Below are 21191 nucleotides of genomic sequence, written 5' to 3'. Positions count from 1 at the left end.
CGAGCAGAGAAAAGCAGAGCGAGAGGTTGGGGGTTTTGAACAGCTCAGCCTTTCGTTTGATTCTTTTGTAAGGTGTTACGTTCTTTTCTTTCTATCCCTCAAGGATGTAGCTTGCTGCCCACAAATATTTCTTCACAAAAGCTGTTTAGCCTTGCTACTGTAGCTCCAACACTCATTCAGCTCAACTCTGTTAGCATAGAAATGAAAAACCATATAGAATATAAAACTTGTTACCTTGCTGGAATTAACAGAAGAGTGGAACATTTTGAGTAATTAATCGTGTTGGATAAAGTACAGAAAAAAAATATGATTAAAACACTGTAAAAATATCAATGAATTTAAAATAAAAATGGAAAGTCCACACCCTAATGTATGCCATCTCCCATTTGTATATTATTATATAAATAAATAAAATCATATTTAAATGTAATATACATTAAATATGAAATAAATAAAAGACATAAAATAAAATATAAATTAACCATAAAATTATAATAACTACAATCAAATATGTATTACAAAATAAACTGTAATAAGAGTATTGTATTGTGACCAAGTATTGGTCATTTTTATGCAAAATTTTGCACCTTTTTTTTAAAGTAAACCATTTTAAACAAACAAAATAATTGGCCCAGCATGCATAATTTTTGTCGTAGTGGTTAAACGTGGTCTTGTACATGTTCAATGTTGTTTTACATTTACACTAAATACTCACACTGTGAAATTGATAATAGAATCTTAACAAAAACAGAAATTATATCCAATATATTATAATTATACATTATATTATATTTATTTGTAAGATATTTCTTAATATAAAACTACTATTAGCATCATCTTATTTTTCTTCGGTCTTGTTCTTTATGACACTTTAATCTTTGACGATCGTATTTGCCTTTAGAAGTGCTGATAAAACTGAGACTCTTGGGTCAAAATCGAACGAAGTCGAAATATATGCAGACTCATTTCACTGAATGCATCCAAGTGCTGAGCTAGAGTAGGTGGATGTCTCTGCACTCCATCTATAAGAGTGAATGAAAGAGGGAGGATGAGGCAGTGAAATAAGTGTGCGAAGGAGACAGAGAGCGTGAGACGTCTGCTGCTGCGCCACCAGTTCTCTGGGACTCAAAGTCTTTGATGAATTGTCGGGAGGATGCTGCAGGGGGTTGTGGGTAATGGGCAATGAAAGACTGGTCAGCCGTGAAGGACATGTGTGCTGTATGCATTCTCTATGTAGACCGTATAACTTCCTTTTATTAAGTTAAAAAAACTATAATAATAAGCAGCTTGCACAAATGAATATAAGGATATATTTTCTATTTGTGTGGGTTTTGCTGAACAGGCAGATGGGACCCCCTGAGTCTTCGTAGCAGCAAATCTGTCTGCACTCAGACTGAACACAGAATATTGTTCAAATTTTTATGTACTCGAAACGGAGGGAAAAAACAAGGTCGCTATTCCAACCAGTGGCAAAGGTCTTGAACAATGACCCCTGGCGCATCCCATAAGGCCTGGGCACAGAGCAACTGTTACAACCCTCCCCGCCCCTGTCCCCGAAACAGTGCCTGACTCTAGAGCCGTAGCTGTTTGCACTTTGAAGTCTTAAGCGCTTGCCTTTGGGTTAATCGCCTGTCTCCTGATCCCGGGCTTAGTCGCACATCTCTACACAGCATCTGCCTGTGCCCGTGTGCTCTTGCTGCTGGCACCAATAAAGTAAAAAGCTACACACGAGTTAAAAATAACGGCCGGTCCTCCTCCTCCTCATCACCTTGGTCTTGTGACTGTTGTGAGAGGTTGCTGTTTGCTTGCAAGGCCCTATGTGAGAGGTCGCAGCTGAGGAAGTCTCAATTCTCACCCTGTGTAATTCCTTCTGGCAGACTCAAACGCAGGAAGCAGAAAAGCCATTCGGACTGCTGCTGATTTTCATCGCTGCCTTTTTTTATTTGGAGCGCTGGAGCAAGATGTAACGTGTGAGGGACTTAGTTTACACTGCTTGAGGAGAGTGAAAAACCTTACAAAAATTAATTTTTTCACCCTGTCACATGATGATGCACAACCAAACTGATTTTTTTTACTTAATAGTAAAACAGCAACAAATGGTGCAAACAAAAATTGTTCCAAACAAATCAATTATTAAATGAATTTATGACAGTAAGAATTATAACATTTTCTCTCCAAAAACAATAGTCTTAACCCTCAGCTCAAGTCACAAGTGGTGACGCACCCAAAAATAGTCTGTCCTGTAATGACCGAGCGCATGGCATTTCAAAAATAGGGTCTTCCTAATAGCCAGACCACCTTACGGTGTATGTGCCGCGTAGTCATAAAGTGACATAAACATTCTGTCATTGGAATCTCATATCAAACTCATATATCATTTAGTGGTATAAAAAAATATCCAAAATCATCAATCTGGAGGAAATATTCTCACATTATAAAATCTATCTGACATTTCATTATAACTAAAAACGTGAATATGTATATCACACTACTGTATATCTGCTTAGAAAATACCTCAAATGAAAAATGACAATGACAACACATGTAAAGCATTGTTGTGGCAGGTGAGAACAGCATTGAATAAAACAATAAAATCTGCTATTAGAAGAAAATATTTTAACCCATTTCACGAACAAAAGCCCACCACGGTCTTTAGCAATCCATTTTGGAAAGTTGTCCCGGGTTGACGTTTGTGCTATTTTTTGAAATGTTGATCTTTGTGCACATGTGGATGTATCCCTTTGGACTGTTTAAAGTGAACGTGTCACGCTACACCACACAGTTTAACTTAAAAAACGTTTCAAGACCTTGTGACTGCAGACTTCAAATTTGAATTGCTTCTCTATGAAGAAAATCCCATTAGGATTTCAACCGCCCCACAGTCAGGCAGCATAATTAAATAATTTTTCAAACATTTCTTTATATATATTTTTTATCAAATTAAATCAACCCAGTACATCAACAACCCCCCAAAAAGATGACGCAATAAACTGACAGTCTTAGATCCCCAGATCTTCACGTACGATCTGAACAACCCAAGCCTTGAACTGCTAGCCTTGACATCACAGATCTCTTCAGAACCCAAACACAGAGCAACACTAAATAAAGTATGCGCCTTACAAATGCATATTTCATAAAGACCTGATTTATTATTGATTTCTATGCCATTTTAGACAGCTCGAGTCCCGCATCCATCAAATAATGTTACAACTCGTATCCCCAGGGGTTTGGCTCGGGATTAGAGATGTACGAGCTTTGGATAGAGTACATCCCCGTCGCACAAACACAACATGAGATCACAAGAGTCCAATATCAATGGGACAACTTGCTTTAAGGATCGACACAGACTGTGAGACTTGATATAGACATGTCAATTCTTCTGAAATGCCCAGTATAATCCCTGATAATAATGCTCAACATTCTGATTTATTAATATCCTCTTGTATCATCCATTGGATATTTCTTGGCTTGATGTTTCAAAAAGTGAAAATGATATAAACAGCGAACGCTGATAGACACAAAGGTGCGCAGAAAAAGACAAACCAAATTTTTCGGTCCAGCAATATGTCATAAGACTGTATAAACAAAACAACCAACAAAATTGTCACTGTACAAATACTAAAGACACACACAACACAAACTGTATCTGTCCTTTCTTTCTCCCGAAAGAGATTAAAGCTTGGGATTAAAACATGTACTTCCTTGTACAACAACCAATGTGGTGTAAGTATCGTCTCCATTGGATCCTCTGGAAATGAGATCGATACTCCGTAGAGAGACAGTGACCTTTTCTGGCCGGCTGATGGATTTGAAGGTTAAAAAAGGCATAAAATAGTTTAGCCAATCGCCGTCTCTCCTGGGAGAAGTGAGGGGCGGGAAGGGGGCTTTTGAGGGATTTTTTTTCCAATTTCAGACGTTATAGCAATTTTCCTGATGTCACTTTTAATTTAGAAGACAAGCAGGGAACACACAGTAGTGTTTCGCTTGGCTGTTTTTGTGTGCGTGTGTGTAGTGCTCCAGTGAGAACTTTTATTAGATTCACCATGCAGGATAATTAAATAGGCTGGGTTTGGTGGTGTCGTGAAGGGAAAGGTTGGTTTGAAACAGCGCAGCCACTTAAGGCAATCTCACTCATCAATATAATAGAAGTGAAGCTGTGGGTTATTACAGGAAAGACCAGCCATGCATAGAGAAAATCATTCTGTTCTTTTTGATGCTGAAGAATAGAGATTAGAGGGAAATTGTTCCACTTTTTAAAGTCATAAGCAAGGCATGATGAGCCGTTTATAATGTTGCAGTGATTAATCTACACTTATAAAAAGATGCTACACTATGCCATAGAACCATTTATGGATCAACAAATCCATACCTTTAACTTTCTAAACAAAAAGGTTCTTTAGACCATAAAAAGTAAAAACCTTTATGTTCTCAATGGCATCAGTGGAAATAACTTTTTGTGGCACCTTTTTTAAAGAGTGTAGATAATCATAAACTTTTAAGTGACAGTTCACCCAAATATGAATAAAGAATGTTGATAACTGGCACCCATTCACTTACATCGGTTTTGTGTCCATACAATAAAAGTGAATGGGTGCCGGCATGGTTACCAATTTTCTTCAAAATATCTGCTTTGCATTTAGAGGAAGAAAATCATACAGGTGTGAAATGACAATAGGGTGAGTAAATGATTACAAAAATTGGTTTAATATTTTCCTAGAAGGTTTCACCAGCAACAGCATAAACATGTTATGTGGCCCAAACGTAACTTCCTGTAGGAATCAATAACTATTGAATAGTTTTCATTAATTTCATACAATCAAATATTAATATTAATATAAATAAAATATTTTTAAAAAAAATACATTATAGCTAAACACAGACCGGAAGTTAACTTCAGGCCAGGATTGTGTGTCCAAATAAACCATCTAAAAAAAACGCAAAGTAACGTGTTGTTTTATAGCTGATGTAATTTTGAATGAAAGCTGTCTTTAATCTTTATTGCCAGTGCAGCATGCCTATAGATTTTCAGTTGGATAAATTACATAAAAATTGTTATTCAATGAAGTGCTTTGTTTGCTCACATACAACTGCATCCCTCAGTCACAAAAACGCAAACAAACAGTATATTCCTGTGCACGCCTATAGACAAAATAAGAGACTCTTGCCCTTCTGTGCATTAACAGGTCATTTCCTGTGTGGATGGGGAAAAACAGGATATGGGAAGCAGGCAGTGCTGCGCAGAGGAAAAGTTCAGAGGAAACTCGTGCTGACTAAAGGAAGCCATGGCAGGCTGGCACCTAAAAATTCAGGTACGGTAAAACACTGTCTGAAACAATGAGCCATACAGATGATCAGCTTTCCTGTGTTGTGTTGTGGGTGGGCGTGGAGGAGCAGATCTTGGATTAAGTTAGGCGTTAGCAATGCTCCCGTTCCGAGTTACAGGCTCAGCGGTTGTCGTACCCGAAATCGGCAGCTGCTGCGTAATATTACTCAAAATCTTACTCTCTGCCTGTTCCCTGATGTGTACTGCAATGAGATACATTGCACAACAGCTGCACATGTGGTGACATATAAGGCGAAATCATATGACCCCACCATGTTGGATTGTAGTGAATGTATGTTTAGATTTTAGATTATTAATTGTATATCACTATAAAAAAAACTCCACTCTCAAATCTTTCCGCATCACCGTACATAATATTGATCGCCAAAGTACACACTGCTGCAGAATGCAGAAAGAACTCGCAGTGGTGTTGTTCTAGCAGGGACAATAGTGTGGACTGAAGTGAGATGTGTTGCGGCGTTAATAAGACCCATAATTACATGCATAGATAATTAGGTCGGCGACTCTGCAGGGGTGAACGTCTCGGACTTATGTTCCAGGAATTCAGGTTACGGCCCTGTCTTCACAGAGACTTCTCATTAAGCACATAGAGGACATTTTCTTAATGGACAAGCTTAACTAAAATTTAAAGCATCTGAATAGGCAGCATGTTGTACATTATGCAAGAAAAAAGCCCACTCTCTCTTTGTCCTCAGGGCGGTTTGATTAAGTAAAGAATAAACAAAGGAAAAAAATCACTGCTGTGGATGACAACAATGCAGGGGCCTGGCAGATCAATGGACCGTAACAATGGAGTGACCGGTGGCGATAATCTCTTAAATAGATAGCCGGTACGCAATCAATGGCTTGTCTAATTGAAACGCACTCAGACTCAGAGAGTTTTTTTGCTGTTTAACGTAAATGCCAAATCAACTGTGACCTGTTCGACTGAGTTAACTGTGTTTATTAAAAAGGATGATACCATCAATGTATCTCTACCAACAGTTTATTTCGTCTTGTGGGTTTAGACTGAAAGTATTTCTGATGGGGCTGGGCTTCCACTTTAAAAGGATAGTTCACCCAGAAATAAAAAATTCGCTCATTTACTCAACCTATTGTCATTTCAAACTTGTGAGAACACAAAAGAAGATATTTTGAAGAATGTTGGTAACCGAACAAATTTGGGACCCATTGACTATCATTGGTTTTGTGTCCATACAATAAAACTGGATAGGGTCTCTCAATGTTTGCTACCAACAATCTTCAAGATATCTAGTATGTTTTGCAAAAGAAAGAAAGTAGTACAGGTTTGACATGACAAGAGGGGTTATAAAAGATGACAGAATTTTCCTTTGTGGGGAAACTATCCCTATTAGGAAACACATGTATAGTGTGAATTCCTTGAATGTCACTTCGCAGTGATAAAAGCATCTCCCAAATGTACTACATAAGTATTAGATCAAAAATAACTGAGTAAATGATGCGGTACTGATACCAAACTTCACCCTCAAAGTAAACAAGTCAAATATAAACAGAAAGGTTTCACATTCTCTTTCATGTATTCCATTACAAGGATGGAGAGGAAACAGGAAAGGGGTGAAACAGGAAATAGGGCTTGGCAGGGGAAGTGAGGCCTCACCTGTTTGACACGGTCGGGGTTGACGGTGGTCTGTGGCTGAAGTATGCTGACCGGCTCTGATTTTTGAGCGCTCTGCGGCATCTCCCGTACTTTCTCCGCAATGAAATCATGGACGCTGTTGAGTGCCTCTACGGTGCCCTGAATCAAGCAAACACGCTCTGTTGTTCCTAAAGGAGTGAAACAAAGAGATTCTCAGTTTAACACCTGTTTTATAATGTAGTCTGAAGCACACTGCAAAACCCAGAATTGGACAGAACAGCTAGAGGACGGCACATTTTGAAAAATGGAGTACATTTTCTGTATAATGCAATATAAGAGGTTTCTGAAAAAATACCCCCACTGAAAAAGACCACACTGTAAAGAACTGAATATGTGCCATTGTTACCTTAAGGAGCTTTTTTATTTAAGGCAACCCTTAAAATTGACTTTTGTTAGTAACCTAGTAAAGTCAGATTGATTTATTCATGATTCATACATTCATTGACTTAAAGTGATAGTTCATACAAAAATAAAAATTCCGTCATCATCTTATTATTTCAAACCTGTATGATTTTTCTGGTTGGTACAGATTAACCTCTATTGTGTACAGTATAAACACAAAACCAATGCAAGTCAATGGGTACCGCTGTTGTTTGGTTAACAACACTCTTTAAAATATCATCTTTTGTGTTCTGCAGAGGAAAGTCAGTCACACAGGTTTGAAATGGCACATGAGTGTGTGTAAATGATCAATTTCATTTTTTTTTCATTTAATGTAAAATCCGTTTTATTAGATGCAACTGGTTTTAAGCTTCCAGACAACAATAACACAAGCCTGGAGGATAAAAGCATAACAGCAGCTTGTCTTGTTTTCTAAAAGCATACTTCACACAAACCTTCAGTAACCCAAGAGTTTTTTACAACTTCTGCATGTTGTACAAGTTCTTAAGATTGATGGTGTCTGGAACTAAACAAGGTAATGGAATGCTTTCGTCTCGCATACAAGCAACATATAATATCATCGGCTGACACCAGTAGGAATCCCTCATAACAGAGGGCTTATTTTCTCTTTTTACTCAACTGAGTCAAACAAGACTACAGAGCATTGTCTGTATGACAGCAAATACAAAGCTTATAACTATTGAATGCGTTAACAAAGACTGAATCCATCAATCATTTGGTAATCAATCACATTATACCAAAGGCTACAGACATTGTGTTTGAAGACAAACAACCAGCATCTGAGCCATGTAAATACCATGATCTACATACATGCGGACTCAAGTTATGGGAGCAGCTGCAATAACAGTCGCCTGGCAATGCTACTATTTTCGTCAGTCTATTCACAGAAAATCTTTCATTAGACGCAGAGTCTCCACTTTCAATTAATTCTGATACAATATTGGCGATTGGCTTCAATTACGTTGTCTCTCCTACAGTATATAAAAAGGTTAAAGCCACACACACACACAACTGCTATTGTTTCAATACGGGCTCAGAAGGATTTAAATGACTGCCGGGCTCTGATTGGTTACTAATCCTTCTACGCTATTACATCTCGCATGAAAGGAGGCTTGTGGGACATGTGTCCTACAGAAACCACAAAAAATCATACCACAGTGTGGCAGTCAAACGTGGCCCTTCAGATTCTGGAGTAAAAACAAAATCCGCTTGAACTAGATGGGGGCGAAAAAGCACTAGACTGATTCGAAGCCAGGAGCTCTTGGCTCCCGAGAGGGCGGGAAGCGAATCGGGCCTTATCGGTACGGCGCAGTAGTGCTTTCCGGTTTCCTCTAACCTTCTATTGTTTACAAGCATAAAAATAATTGGCTTAGGTCCAAGACAGCTATATGAAGGCCTGTTAATACAGTCAGATTGAAGAATCTCAGAATCTCGCCGAGTCTCTTTCAAAAAAAAGAAAAAAGCTGAGCTCCCGACAGCTGGCGGCCCAACAGTAATCTGTGACGGACCAATCAAACGGTAGATTATGAGAGCAGAGATCACCATTGTTTTGTTAGAGAGATGGGGGGTATAGAAACACCGGTCATACAAATGGCAGAGATGATGTATGAAACTGGAACTGAACTTAATTATAACTAAATAACTGTAGCTTTCAAAACAATAACCATTAACTCCACATGCTAAATACCAAATGGTATTTAGCATGTGAACAGACAGAGTTGATATGTTGAGTGCCTGTTGAAAGGGGTCCTGTAGAGGCTGTGATCTCTGTTGTGAGATAGTCAGCAGGAGATGAGGAGAGGGAAAGAAAGAGGTCACTCAGGGTCTTCTTTCTTCCTCTGTGCAACATTCTGGCACATGTTTAAGTTTCTGCCCATAGGGGGGAAACTCATTGAGCATGATGGGAAGTGTTCTTTACCACCCATCCAAACACATATTAACCCCCCACGCACATACGTACACATACATACATCAACATTAAGAATGAAAGGGAAACTCTGCACTTCGGCTGACTCGCGAAGTGAGCAATAGTGTACATATATCAAAAGTTATACCATAATAATAATAGTCTTTTGTACTGTTTCTTAAAAACATTAAGGGAAAGTTCATCAAAATGAAATTCCAAACCTGTATGACTTTCTTACTTCTGCAGGAAGCAAAAGAAGATATTTTTTTAAATATTGGCAACCAAACAACACTGGTCCCCATTGACTTCCATTGTATGGATGGACACAAAAACACAAAGACATTTTAAAAATGTTTTTGGGGTAAACTATCCCTTTAATAACTTCATATTTAAACATTATGAATCACTTATTTATACTTTTGAATGCATCCTTTATGCTAAAACAACCAAAGCTATAAGGCAGTGTGGAGGTGTTTTACAAAGTTGGCTGGGGAATGCTGCCTTGGCTCTGTTCACTGTTGTACTAAATAGTTTTTGTACAGTTATAAAGTAGATGAGTCATACATTCCTTAATCTTGTTGCTATATGAAGCCCCTCTGTGGTGATTTAGCTATTAAGAACACATTGTTATTGTTATCACTGGGGAACTGTATTTTATCTTTATATTTGTCTTAAATTATTGATCCGAGCCAATGCTAGTGTACAAAATAAGCATGCGTGGCACATAAACATGTTTCCTAAACCAGATGCTCAGGGCTTGTACTGTGGGGGGAAACTGCTGAGTCATGTAGATCACAAATGATGATCACAAGTCCCACGAGACCAAAGCCGAGAGATGGATTGATGCATTGATTGACAGGACTCTTAACCTATAGAGATGACCACAGCAAACTCAATAGCCAATTAAACAGCTGCAAGCCCCATAACAAAAGAAACCAACGTGTCATGCTGGGATACATGGAGAATCTCTTAAAAAACAAAGCATGCCTCCCCAAAAAATGTACTCTACATTGTATCCAACCTGACCAGTTTGTGAGTTTCCTGTCTATCCAAAGAGTCTGATAGCCCCCAAATTCTCTAAACTGTACAGACCCTGCCCGTACACGAGGTTACAGATGTTTCCTGGCTTTAGTGTTGAGAGAAAGAGAAAAAAGGACGGGAGACCTAAAGAGAGAAAGAGAGAGAGAGTGAGAGGGGAGAAGAATGAGGTGGGGGGTTGAATAAAAAAAACAGCCATCTCCCTTCCACGGTGACTCGTATTTTCCTGTCCACCCATCAAAGGACTTTTGATTGCCGTCTCCACATGGACGAGTCCCACAGGAGCGCACGGGTCATTCTTTCGGCATGGCGATGAAGTGTGGACTGGGGGACGGGGAAATCAAAGCAGGGGACACCTGGGTCCTATTGGTGTCCGTGCGCTTCATTATGTTGTGTATACATGAACGTTTTGGAGGGGGCCAGCTTAGGCACATGACATAAGACATCACCACAGCAACTGACGGACACTGAAAATATTGTGGGGCAGCTGCCGATGATGTCATGTGTTTTTTATTTTAAAACAGAGAGGCAGCGGCGGGGTGTTGCGTGTGCTTATGTAATGACGAACAGTGAAGTGGAAGGGGGTCGACAAGGAAAGAAATTTGGACACTGTTTCTCCCGAAGTCCGACACCGTATTTTATAGTCTTGTAAAGTGATTCCCAATGCGACTGTTATCTGTGGGACACCCTCAGTATTTAAGTGACTGATAATATTAATGATAATGCTAAATGAAATTATATACAGAAAGCTATTCGGAAATTTTTGAGAAACAGTGATCTAGTGTGGATGAATATTTCAAATCCAAACCTGAAGTAACTCATGTAAGCAGCCACTCTAGGGCAGATGCCACATAAAGCATTTGAGTAATTTCCCTTTTTTAAAGAGGGTAACAATCTCAGCTTTGCTCTCACAGTACAAGCTTTTGAAAAAAGCAGTGTAAAGGAATAGAAAAGTCTCCAAAGAATAACAAAAGGATCTGGAAGAAAGAGTGAATTCCTCTTCAGTGATGTAACTCCTATTGAGAAGTGCTGGGTTTGACCACCCCTTTTCCTCAGTTTGACCTAAGCCGCCCTCATCCCCCCACATCTATAGTGACACTGCCATGGTTACGGGGACCATGCCGTGCAAACAGCTGAAGGGATGCCTGGACTGGGAAGCCGTCCTCATCTTTTCCCTCATGTTCTCTCTCACCCTCTCAAGACCTTCCTGTGCACCCCTCGAAGACCTCACAGAGGGACAAAAAGAGAGCGAGAGATACAAACAGGCAGTGAGAGTGAACGAGAGAGAGAGAGAGAGTGAGAAAAGAGATTCTTTATTCTGTATATCCAACCCACCGAGAAGTGGGTTTGACATTACTCAGAGAGAAACTAAACTCTTCAGAAAGATGAAGAATAAGAGGTAGGAGGGGCTTTTAACTTGCCTGCCAGGTGCATAACACTGTTTCAAAGGCTCTTGGGAGCTGTGTTTGCAGAAACACTTTCTCTGGGGTAGTTCACAAAAATGTAAAGTTTTATCATAATTTACTCTCCCTTGAAGCTGTCTAAATACATGTGACGTTCTTCCAAATAAATCAAAAGATGTTCATCAATATGTCTGAAAACAGCAAAAAATGTATTAATAAATTTTGCATAAATATTCAATATTTGCATTTTAGAGCACTACACATAGACCTTAAACTAAATATAGGGTCTTTGGGCTTGTGACTGGCTTTGATGAGGATATGACTCATGAGGCAGCCAAGACCTACTTAAAGGGGGTGCTGTGCAGATTTCAGAAGGGGGAACTGGATTTGCGAATCTCAAGAGACAGAAGAAAGAAACAGGACCTCCATGCCAAAACAGGACATGACAAAGACACTTTCGAAGTCTGTAATCCTAAAAAGCTCTCCAGATCACTACCAGCCATTCTGTTATTTACGCTCGTAAATCTGCTACATGCAATACTGTTAGTCAAGCGAGAATGTGGTGATGTTCCTGGAGAAATCTCTTCAAGTGGATTAAATTCACAGACAGAAACCACAACACGGTAGCCTTACTGGCACATCACATAACACTTGGCGTTTGCATTACGATGAGTGAGTTATGTCTTGAATAAAGATTTACCTTTTGATATTTTTATTATTATACAGTCTGTGATTTATGACTGCTGTCGTTTAAATATACCAGTCGCCTTTGCCTTGCAGAGGAACAGAGAGAAGGTGTAAAATCCATAGATGCTTTAGCGTTTGCTCCTTGTTAGAGTCGGCCATGCTTTACAGCCAATGAATTTACTGCTGAAATGATTTCGAGTGTTGCACAGACCACAATTTCAGTCTGAGCTTTTAGACGCTTCAACCTGTCACAGAGAGTGCACCCCAACACAATGCATTCCCTCATGTACCCTCATGTTCAGAATTGTGTACACCAATTCCCTTGCACCTTCCTAATTCCTTGTGTATTAATTCTCTTTAAAACATGCTTGCATTATGCTACAAGGGCAAAACCTCAATGGCACACACACTTGTGTATCGGCTCATAGTGTGTTTGCAATCTCCAATGGGCTTGTGTAGTAACCGGAGCTGGTGTGAATTCCAGGCTCGCACAAATGATTCTAACAGTGAATGATGGTCATCTACATTAGGCTATGGAGAATTGGGGGAATAACCTACTGGCCATGCATCTGTGACCGTGTAGTTCAGACAATCCAATTAAGATCATTCTCCACCTCACACTTTCCTTTGTATTCCATTTTATAGTATAAATAATGCAACAGAAAGACGGAGAGAGGAGAAAGTTGAAAGAGAAGTTGTGTTAAGATTTCTCCGTCCTCAGCATTTTCACTCTGCCTCTTAACCAGGGTGAAACTTTAAGGCCGCTTGGTGGATGTCTGTGAAACCTGTGGAAAGCATTAGCTTAGCTGAAGAGACCTCATTGAGTTCGCAACTAATGTATGTTTTATTTCATCAGTTTGTTTTATATCCCAAGTTTTTTCTAGATGGGATATTTTGCATAATGTTTTGCATATTTCTATTCTAAAACATTTCCTGTTCTAAAACGTTTTCTGTAAAGCTGCTTTGCCACAATGCACACCGGGAAAAATAACTTTAGACAAATAAGTAAAAAAAATAGATACAGTATTGTCAAGCACCTGCAAAACGTAATGACTTTAATAGCATAACGCATGCTAGCATAACAAACCATAACTACGACCTTAAAGCATTTTTCTCCAATCTAAATACTTTTCCCGTTCACATACTCCCTGTCCTCGACTCGTTGAGAGCATCTCCCTGAGGAGGTATTGAGTTCCACACAAGTGCTCGAGCCCAACACACCTGTCTTTGCTTGCCTGCTGTCCGTCAAAGATGTCTAAACACTACCCGTCTGAAAGATAGGGAGATTGTGTCAGCTGGCACAGCTGCCCCGAACGCCCCGAACGCCCTACTAGACCATCCAAACCTGCTCCCGCTTTCCCCAACGCTCCATCATTTCCAGGCACTTCTAATTCCTACGAGTCCTCTCCAGCCCGGGCCTCCTCCTCTTCCTCCTCTGGCCGGTGAGTCATCTGCTCTGAGCTGCCTGAAGCGTCCAGCCCGGCGATTCGGGGCCAGATCTTTGCTCTGGTTCTTTATCACAACCTTGCAGATTCTCGTAACCCAGAGCCAAGTTTCAATCTCCAGCCCACTCCTTATCGCTTCTTTCACTTTCCCCCCACTTTTCGGGGACCACCGGAAAAGTATTTTTTTGTGTGCAGCAGATTTTTATTGCTCGTCCCATGTGGCTGCTGTTGTTTTCGTTTTTCTAGTTTTCATAATGTGTATTAATCTGCTCGGAGTTTACTCGACGGATGACCTTATCCATGGAAACGAGAGAATGCCTGCCGTTTTACATCATGCACGCAATCTGTTCCCCATTTCGTACAGCTGGAATTTGAGTGAGGCAATGGGGTTGAGGAGCCAAGCAAGGCCGAAGAACTCAACCTAAAAATGAGACACCCCCTTTTAAGGCTCTCAACACCAGAAGAACATACTGTCAAGACTCAAAGAAATACAGAGTGTTTGAAATGAACATACAATATGTACAAATACCCACAAGAGAACCGATTTTGCGTGTGCACACAGATGTGCGAAGTCTGCAGACACAGGCGTTTGTGTGTAATATACAGCTGGCTGTTCTAGAACTGTGCTCATGTCATTTCTCTAACCCTTTGGCAATTGGGAGGTATATAGACACAAAAGAGTCTTGCTTTACAATTAGGGTCCAACTCCAAGCCACTTTCGGCCATTTGAAGTAAACATCTCATCTATAATAAGTTGCAATCAGCACCGTCTCTCATTCGGCACCGTCAGCCAAGATGCATACGTAACCGTAGCTATTATCCAGGTCTGCTGAAGGAGTTACCAAACGGAATAAAAAATAATCAAGTTAGGAACAGAGAAGCATCTCTGCGCTTCAGGGGTCTGGGTGTCTTCACAATCGACTTGGCATTTGTCCCATTGTCCCGAGAGAGTAAAGTACTAACATTTTACCACAACGCAGCTTCTGAAACGCTGCCCGTTCTGTTTGCACCTGCCCTGCGTGGGTGAGGGAGATGAAACATTGGATCCGAAAGTTGAAAGCGCTGATTGTGAAGTCTTCAGAGCATTTGTTGCCCGCTTATCTTCCCCATCTTCGAACTTTAGTATGAAGACTGAGGTGTTAGTAATGAAATTAAGGCAGGAATAAGGTTTCATTCAGTTCAACACACATTTACTGGCTCTTTTTTTGGGTGAAGCCCAAATTGCATAAGAGCTAAACGTTTTTGGGAACGTTTGGACTTGCCGAAAGCTGAGAAGCAAATAGCAATTAGCAATCAGCAAAATAGCAATTAGCAATGTCTTTTGTGTCTGCGGTCGAAGGTTTCATGTGACTGAGAAGGGAGACCATGATCAGCATTTCCAATCCAAAAATACCAAATGATCTAAAGAATTTAGTCCTAAAAGTCTTACAATTATGCTCCAATGTTCCACATTTTTAATCCTAATGAAAGATATTATGGCAGTAGAATGGTACAGATATGGAATCAAATGATTATAAAATGGTTCTTTTATATACAGCTTTCCTGTAGCTCAGTGGTAAGAGCATTGCGTTGACAACCCAGGTTGTGGGTTCGATCCTAGGGGATTGCAAATACCTTTGTAAAATGTATAGGAAAAAGCAATGTAAGTCGCTTTGGATAAAGGCGTCTGCCAAATGCCTCAATGTAAATGTAAATATATCACTGTACTAAATGATTATCATAGTTACATACAATAATATCACATAGTATTCCAAGGCATTTACTTTGGGGGATAGTTCACCCAAAAATGAAAATTCTGTCATCATTTTCTCACCCTAACATTATTCCAAATCAGTATGACTTTCTTTTTTCTGTAGAACACGAAATAAGAGATTTGGAAGATTCTTGGTAAGCAAACAAAATTGCCCACCATTGACATTTATGTATTTGGCAGACTCTTTTATCCAAAGCAACCTACATTGCATTATTCCACACATTTTTGTATCCAAGTATGTGCAATCCCTGGGATCGAACCCATGACCTTGGCGTTGCTGGGCCCATGCTCAAACCATTGAGCTACAGTAAAGCTTCCATTGTGTGGACATTAAACCCATAAGCCATTTCTCAAAATATCTTCTTTTGTTTTCCACTGAAGAAAGTGACCTATCGCTTGAACTCAGCTTGATGGAAATTTTGGTTTGCTACTAATGATATGACATGATTTATAATATCCAGCTGTACAGTAAATCTGTATCTTCAAGAGCAACGTGTACCAAAGAAACTATCGGTGAAGGTCAACGGGCCACACCCCTCGCCCTGTACTCACTCTACATAATTCTAGAAGGCCATGGTATCATGACTGGTTCCACCGAATCAAACAAACATTATAATAATTCTGGATATATCTAATCGGAAAGTATCAAATAAATGTCCTGGGTTTGAATCATCGTACATGTATATTCCCACATGTAAACCCATAGTTGATGCATGGACACATGCTACTCCTACATGGCTAGAAGGGTCACAGATAATTAGCTGCGGACGATCTGTTGCAATTAATATCAGCCTACAGCCGGCGTGTTGAAGGGAACGTTTCGACAGCTGACGGCTTTGTAGACTAAAAGAGAAATGAATCATGAGAGTCTAGGGGGCTCAAGGTGGCGTACCGGCCAGCGTGCGAGAGGCAAAGGGGTTTTGGGGGGTCATTCAGTGGGGATTATGGGAGGCAAATGGGCGGAGCTGGAGGCAGCTGTGGAACCAGCCTTTAGAGTCTCTGTTGAAGCTCAGAGGGGGAGCTTTGTCCCCTCTGCAAGGAGGCTGGATCCTCTCCAAAAAGAAACCCACCGCCAACATTGAATACTCTTCTTTGTCATCTTTCACCACCTTCCGTCTTAGAGTTAAGGTGCCCCCGTTCGACACAATGCAGCTCTCCATTGTCCAATCTTATGTAAGGGGCTTTTCTTATTTAAGCTCCAAATGTCTCAGTGCAAATGCTAAATTGCCCCAATACACAGGCATTCAATAATTTTGCACTTATAACCTCATTATGCAATGGGAGGGATCACCAAAGCAACCCGACAAGCCAGGTGTCATTATGGTGTTGTAAAGCATTGGTGTCCTGGCATTGTTTTGGCTTCATTGTTGCATAATTATTCAGTATTTAAAACAATAAAATATATTTTTTATTTTCTTATATTTTGATAATGATTTTCTATCATTTTTATTTTTTCATACATACCAATTTTTTATATAATATAATATAATAATATAATATTTTATTTAATAATATATTTAATTTTACGTTTCTTGCTAAATTATCTACTTCTTTCAAACTTTTTATTTTATAATAAATTTTATTATATTTTATATTTTATGAATTATAAATGTCTTTAAACACCTAAATTTACACACACACACAGGCATATATATGTACATATGAAGAGTTTGGTTCATAAATGAGACATAACATATTTCAAAAATCAAGATTTTTATTATGTTTCATTGTGTTAGTTAGATGTATTTTTGTTTAGTTATTATGGCTTAAATAAATAAAAACTGTAGTTTGATTGATATTAATTGGATATTATTTTATTTTGGAACCAAACACTTCATATATATGTGCATGTATATATATTTCTCTTTTTGCTACAGTTTTGATTGTGCTCTGTTTTAATAGACAGATAGAGGACAAGGACATCTGCTGCTTTTTCTCCTCCGCGGGAACTTCAAAATGGAGGCATAGCTGATGCTTTGTGATTGGCTGTTGCTCCACTACGTGACCTGACTGCAAGAGTATACATCCTCACTGCGGCTAACTCTACCTCTCAGACCACGCATCTGTCTACCCTGAGCCCAGAGGCAGATGTCAACACCGAGGCGAGAGACATCTTTGTCGCCAATCTACCTGTCTGGTGGATCTGCGGCAAACGAGAGAGACCTCTATAATGATGGTGGTTGAGGGAAAACTCTTGCTTCTGGAGCTGTCACTTTAATTTCCATCTCTGGGGCAACCGAGTGTAGACGACTAACAAAGCATGCTTTGTCTCAAAGGGGGGAGTGAGAAACTGAGGGAAGAAGGCGTGTCTTTGCGAAAAGGGGAGGGGGTGCATCACCCCAACCAGCTTTGCACCAAACCCCAGGAGAGATGCCACCTTTGTGGGACAGATCCTGCTCACCTTGCGACTACTGAGAAGTATAGAAATAGGACGCTGAAGTCGCACCACACACTACAGACAAGGTTAGCAAATCTAACACCATTTCAGCCCCCAAAAATGTAAAGGTTAGATGAAATTAACAAAACAAACATGTGAGATTGATAGCAAATCTGTGCTGATACAAAATCGCTCTTTGAAATGTCACGCATTATTCATTTAGCAGATGCTTAGCACAAGCTCCAACTGCCATAACTACGTAAACATCCGTACAAATGGATAAAATCTGTCAAGCTCTAAATTGCTGAGCTTAGTCTGAACAGCGTGGAGGGGGTGGGGTTTATTGATGAGCTCATCATAAGATGTGCAGCAGATGACAGTGAGCGCAGTGAGAGATGAGAATAGCTGTCTCCCACTGACACATTCATCATCTCTACCTCACTGGCAGACACAGACAAAAGCACAGAGACAGGCTCACTTATGTAACATATCAGCAATCTCTCTCTTCATCATGGACAACATCATTTGAAAAGCACTGGAATTCTACATTTATAGCATTAGCACTAGAGATCAAGTCAAAAGTTGTTGCTGATGTTTAAAAAGATGTGTGTATGAATCCTGAAATTATATACTGATGTTATACTGTAGGTATAGATACTCTATAGGTCAAAAGATTGGGGTCACTTGATTGAAATGTTAGTGTGTAGACCAAAATGTAATTGCGTCATCATAATAATTTCTATCATTATGAAGTAAAACAAAAAAAAATATGGATATTGTGTGTACCAAATAATAAAGAGAAAGCATCCAATAATCGCCCAGCAAAAATGGGAACTCGCAAAGCCGGCTGAAATAAGGCTAAAATAACGCATATTCCAGACAAAGGAAGCCACTTTAAAGATGCTAAAGTACTTGTTTTTTTATTGGCAAATTTGCAACTATTTTAAAATAACACTAAAGACTGAGCAGGTGATCCACAACTGTGATTGATTACTGTACATTTACAACTTATTGAGGACAAAAAATCCATAATATCTTCCCTTCAATAAAACCAGTTAAAGGGACAGTTCACTAAAAATAATTCTGTCATTATTAAAAGTATGTATAGCCAGTATTATTTTGAGTTTCCAGTAAAACCATTACTTGGCTAAACTTAAATGCGACAAAGTTACGCAACCCATTCAACAAATTGTTTATTAAATAAAATGTATATACAATGAAACTGAACAAATTCCATAATCCAAATTCCATAATCCATTTATTATACAATAAAATATTAATATTAATTAATATCAACAAAAATTAAATAAAGTATACATAGTTATATTTTAAGCTACTAGCCAGACCGATGAACAAACACGGACTGGAAGTTAACTTCGAGCAAGGCATGTTCGTCCGATGAAAGTCTATATGACTCTTACTTCCGGGGAACACAAAAGATACGATTTTAAGAAATGTCTCAGTGGTTTTGTGTCCATAGAAAGGAAGCCAATAGGGGCCAATGTTGTTTGGTTAAAACATTCTTCAAAACATCTTTTGTCTTCGGCAGAAGAAAGTCAGACTGAATTTGGATTTACAAGGTGCACTCACTTTCACTGTTCACCATTTTCATCCACTCTTGTTTTTGTCTTCTTCCACACACAAACACACACCCACCAACACCTCCTCGGGCAGATGGGAGACCAGTCTGTCTGCACCTCCCCCCACTCTTGAGCTATGCCATCAACAATGTCAAAAGCTTCTATTGTCATTAAGAGTGGCCCACCACTTCTCATTGTCCAAGACAGTTCAGACCCAATCGCTGGTCATTCAAACAACTGAACATTTAATCACTCTTCCCCCCAAGCCCTCCTCCTGTTAACTTCCTTCCATTACCTTAATGTTATTGTCCAAATGTTTCTGGACCAGCACGTTGTGTTTTGGATGGGATGCTGGTGGACCTAACGGGGTTCTTAACTAATTTAACCACCTCAGAAGGTGTCATCAGAAAAACAGCAATACCAGATATTACCACCATAAACCAGTCTGGATCACCATGGAAATCCTGGTCGAAACTGTTTTTTTTCTACCTCTAAGGACGTGAACAGCCATAACTGCATTGTCATACGTATCTTAAATTCTGAGACAGAGATAAACACACACAACTAACAGCCTAATATGTGTGATGCCAGTGGTATGAGTAATGCTCAGGATCCTACAGAGCTGGTTACACAGACCTAAGGAGAGACCCAGCTGGGTCAAACAGGATATTTTTAGCTCTCAAATCCAAGACCCTCCTTATCTGAATCCTCTATGCCCACATCCGTCAAGCGTGGCATGGTTATTGAAGTTCTAAGCCTTTTGCCTAAAAGCTCTCGCCCACTTGGTGCCTGATCTAATGATGCAAAGTCTGATAGATGACAGACAGACCACGCTGCTCGGACCCTACAGGAATGCTGGATTAAAGGCTATCAAATCTGCAAAACAGTTTAATGGGTAGAGAATATTCTCATATCTGGCGACAGCTCTAAAGGCTGACATCCACTGAATTGTTTTCACAGTTTCCATAAGAAACTATTAAAACCGTTCCGAAGGTATTGTGTTTGATAAGAAATACAGTATGTCAGTGCTTGTCTTAGGGAAAGAGATGGGGTGCAAGAGTCTGTCGGCTATTTTCAGTCTCATTTATGCTGCATCCAAATTCGTAGAGCATTTTATCCAGCGTTCGATTAAAGAAACGAGCTCCCTATGCAGTGGCACGGCTGATCAATAGTGTTTATACTGAAGCCTTGTAGAGATGCATTTGAGATGGTGGTCGGACGGCGGGAACTAGGGGGGGGGGGGGTTGAGGACTAGGCACCACTCCCATTGTCCAAAATTGATCCCTGAAATAAATTTGCAGTGTTCTATTAATGGGAGGTCCCTCTGAGGCTTTTCATTACAGCTGACGAAAAAGCCTCGCATAACGGCAGCAAAAGTGCAGCACCCGAGAGGCAAAAGGACCGAGGGGGGAGTTAATAGGAGACAGAGAGAAAGAAAGATGCAAGCTCAGATATGGGTATGATGCCACGTTATAAAGATTTTGATGATGAGAAAGGTTTAGTCACGCATAAATGGAAGCTGCCGGCTTCTGCGTCAGCACGCAAAGTGCTAATTATATCATGAATGTACTCTAGCATCTTCATTTTCGAGATCACTGT

General features: G+C 39.8%; 1 protein-coding gene across 2 annotated transcripts in view; it reads right to left on the bottom strand.

Annotated features, from left to right (window-relative positions):
• Positions 1-21191, bottom strand: part of nova2 (NOVA alternative splicing regulator 2) — a 47751-nt gene that overhangs the window by 14423 nt on the left and 12137 nt on the right. For both annotated transcript variants that reach the window (XM_056756343.1, XM_056756344.1), the window contains one exon: positions 6963-7129. In XM_056756343.1, coding sequence (XP_056612321.1) covers positions 6963-7129 — 167 coding nt within the window. The remainder of the gene's footprint in view (positions 1-6962; positions 7130-21191) is intronic.

Source organism: Triplophysa dalaica, chromosome 9 (assembly GCF_015846415.1).
Source record: "Triplophysa dalaica isolate WHDGS20190420 chromosome 9, ASM1584641v1, whole genome shotgun sequence".
NCBI classification, from domain to species: domain Eukaryota; kingdom Metazoa; phylum Chordata; class Actinopteri; order Cypriniformes; family Nemacheilidae; genus Triplophysa; species Triplophysa dalaica.
The sequence above is the reverse complement of the archived record's forward strand: the minus strand, read 5'-3'. Positions and strand labels throughout refer to the sequence as shown.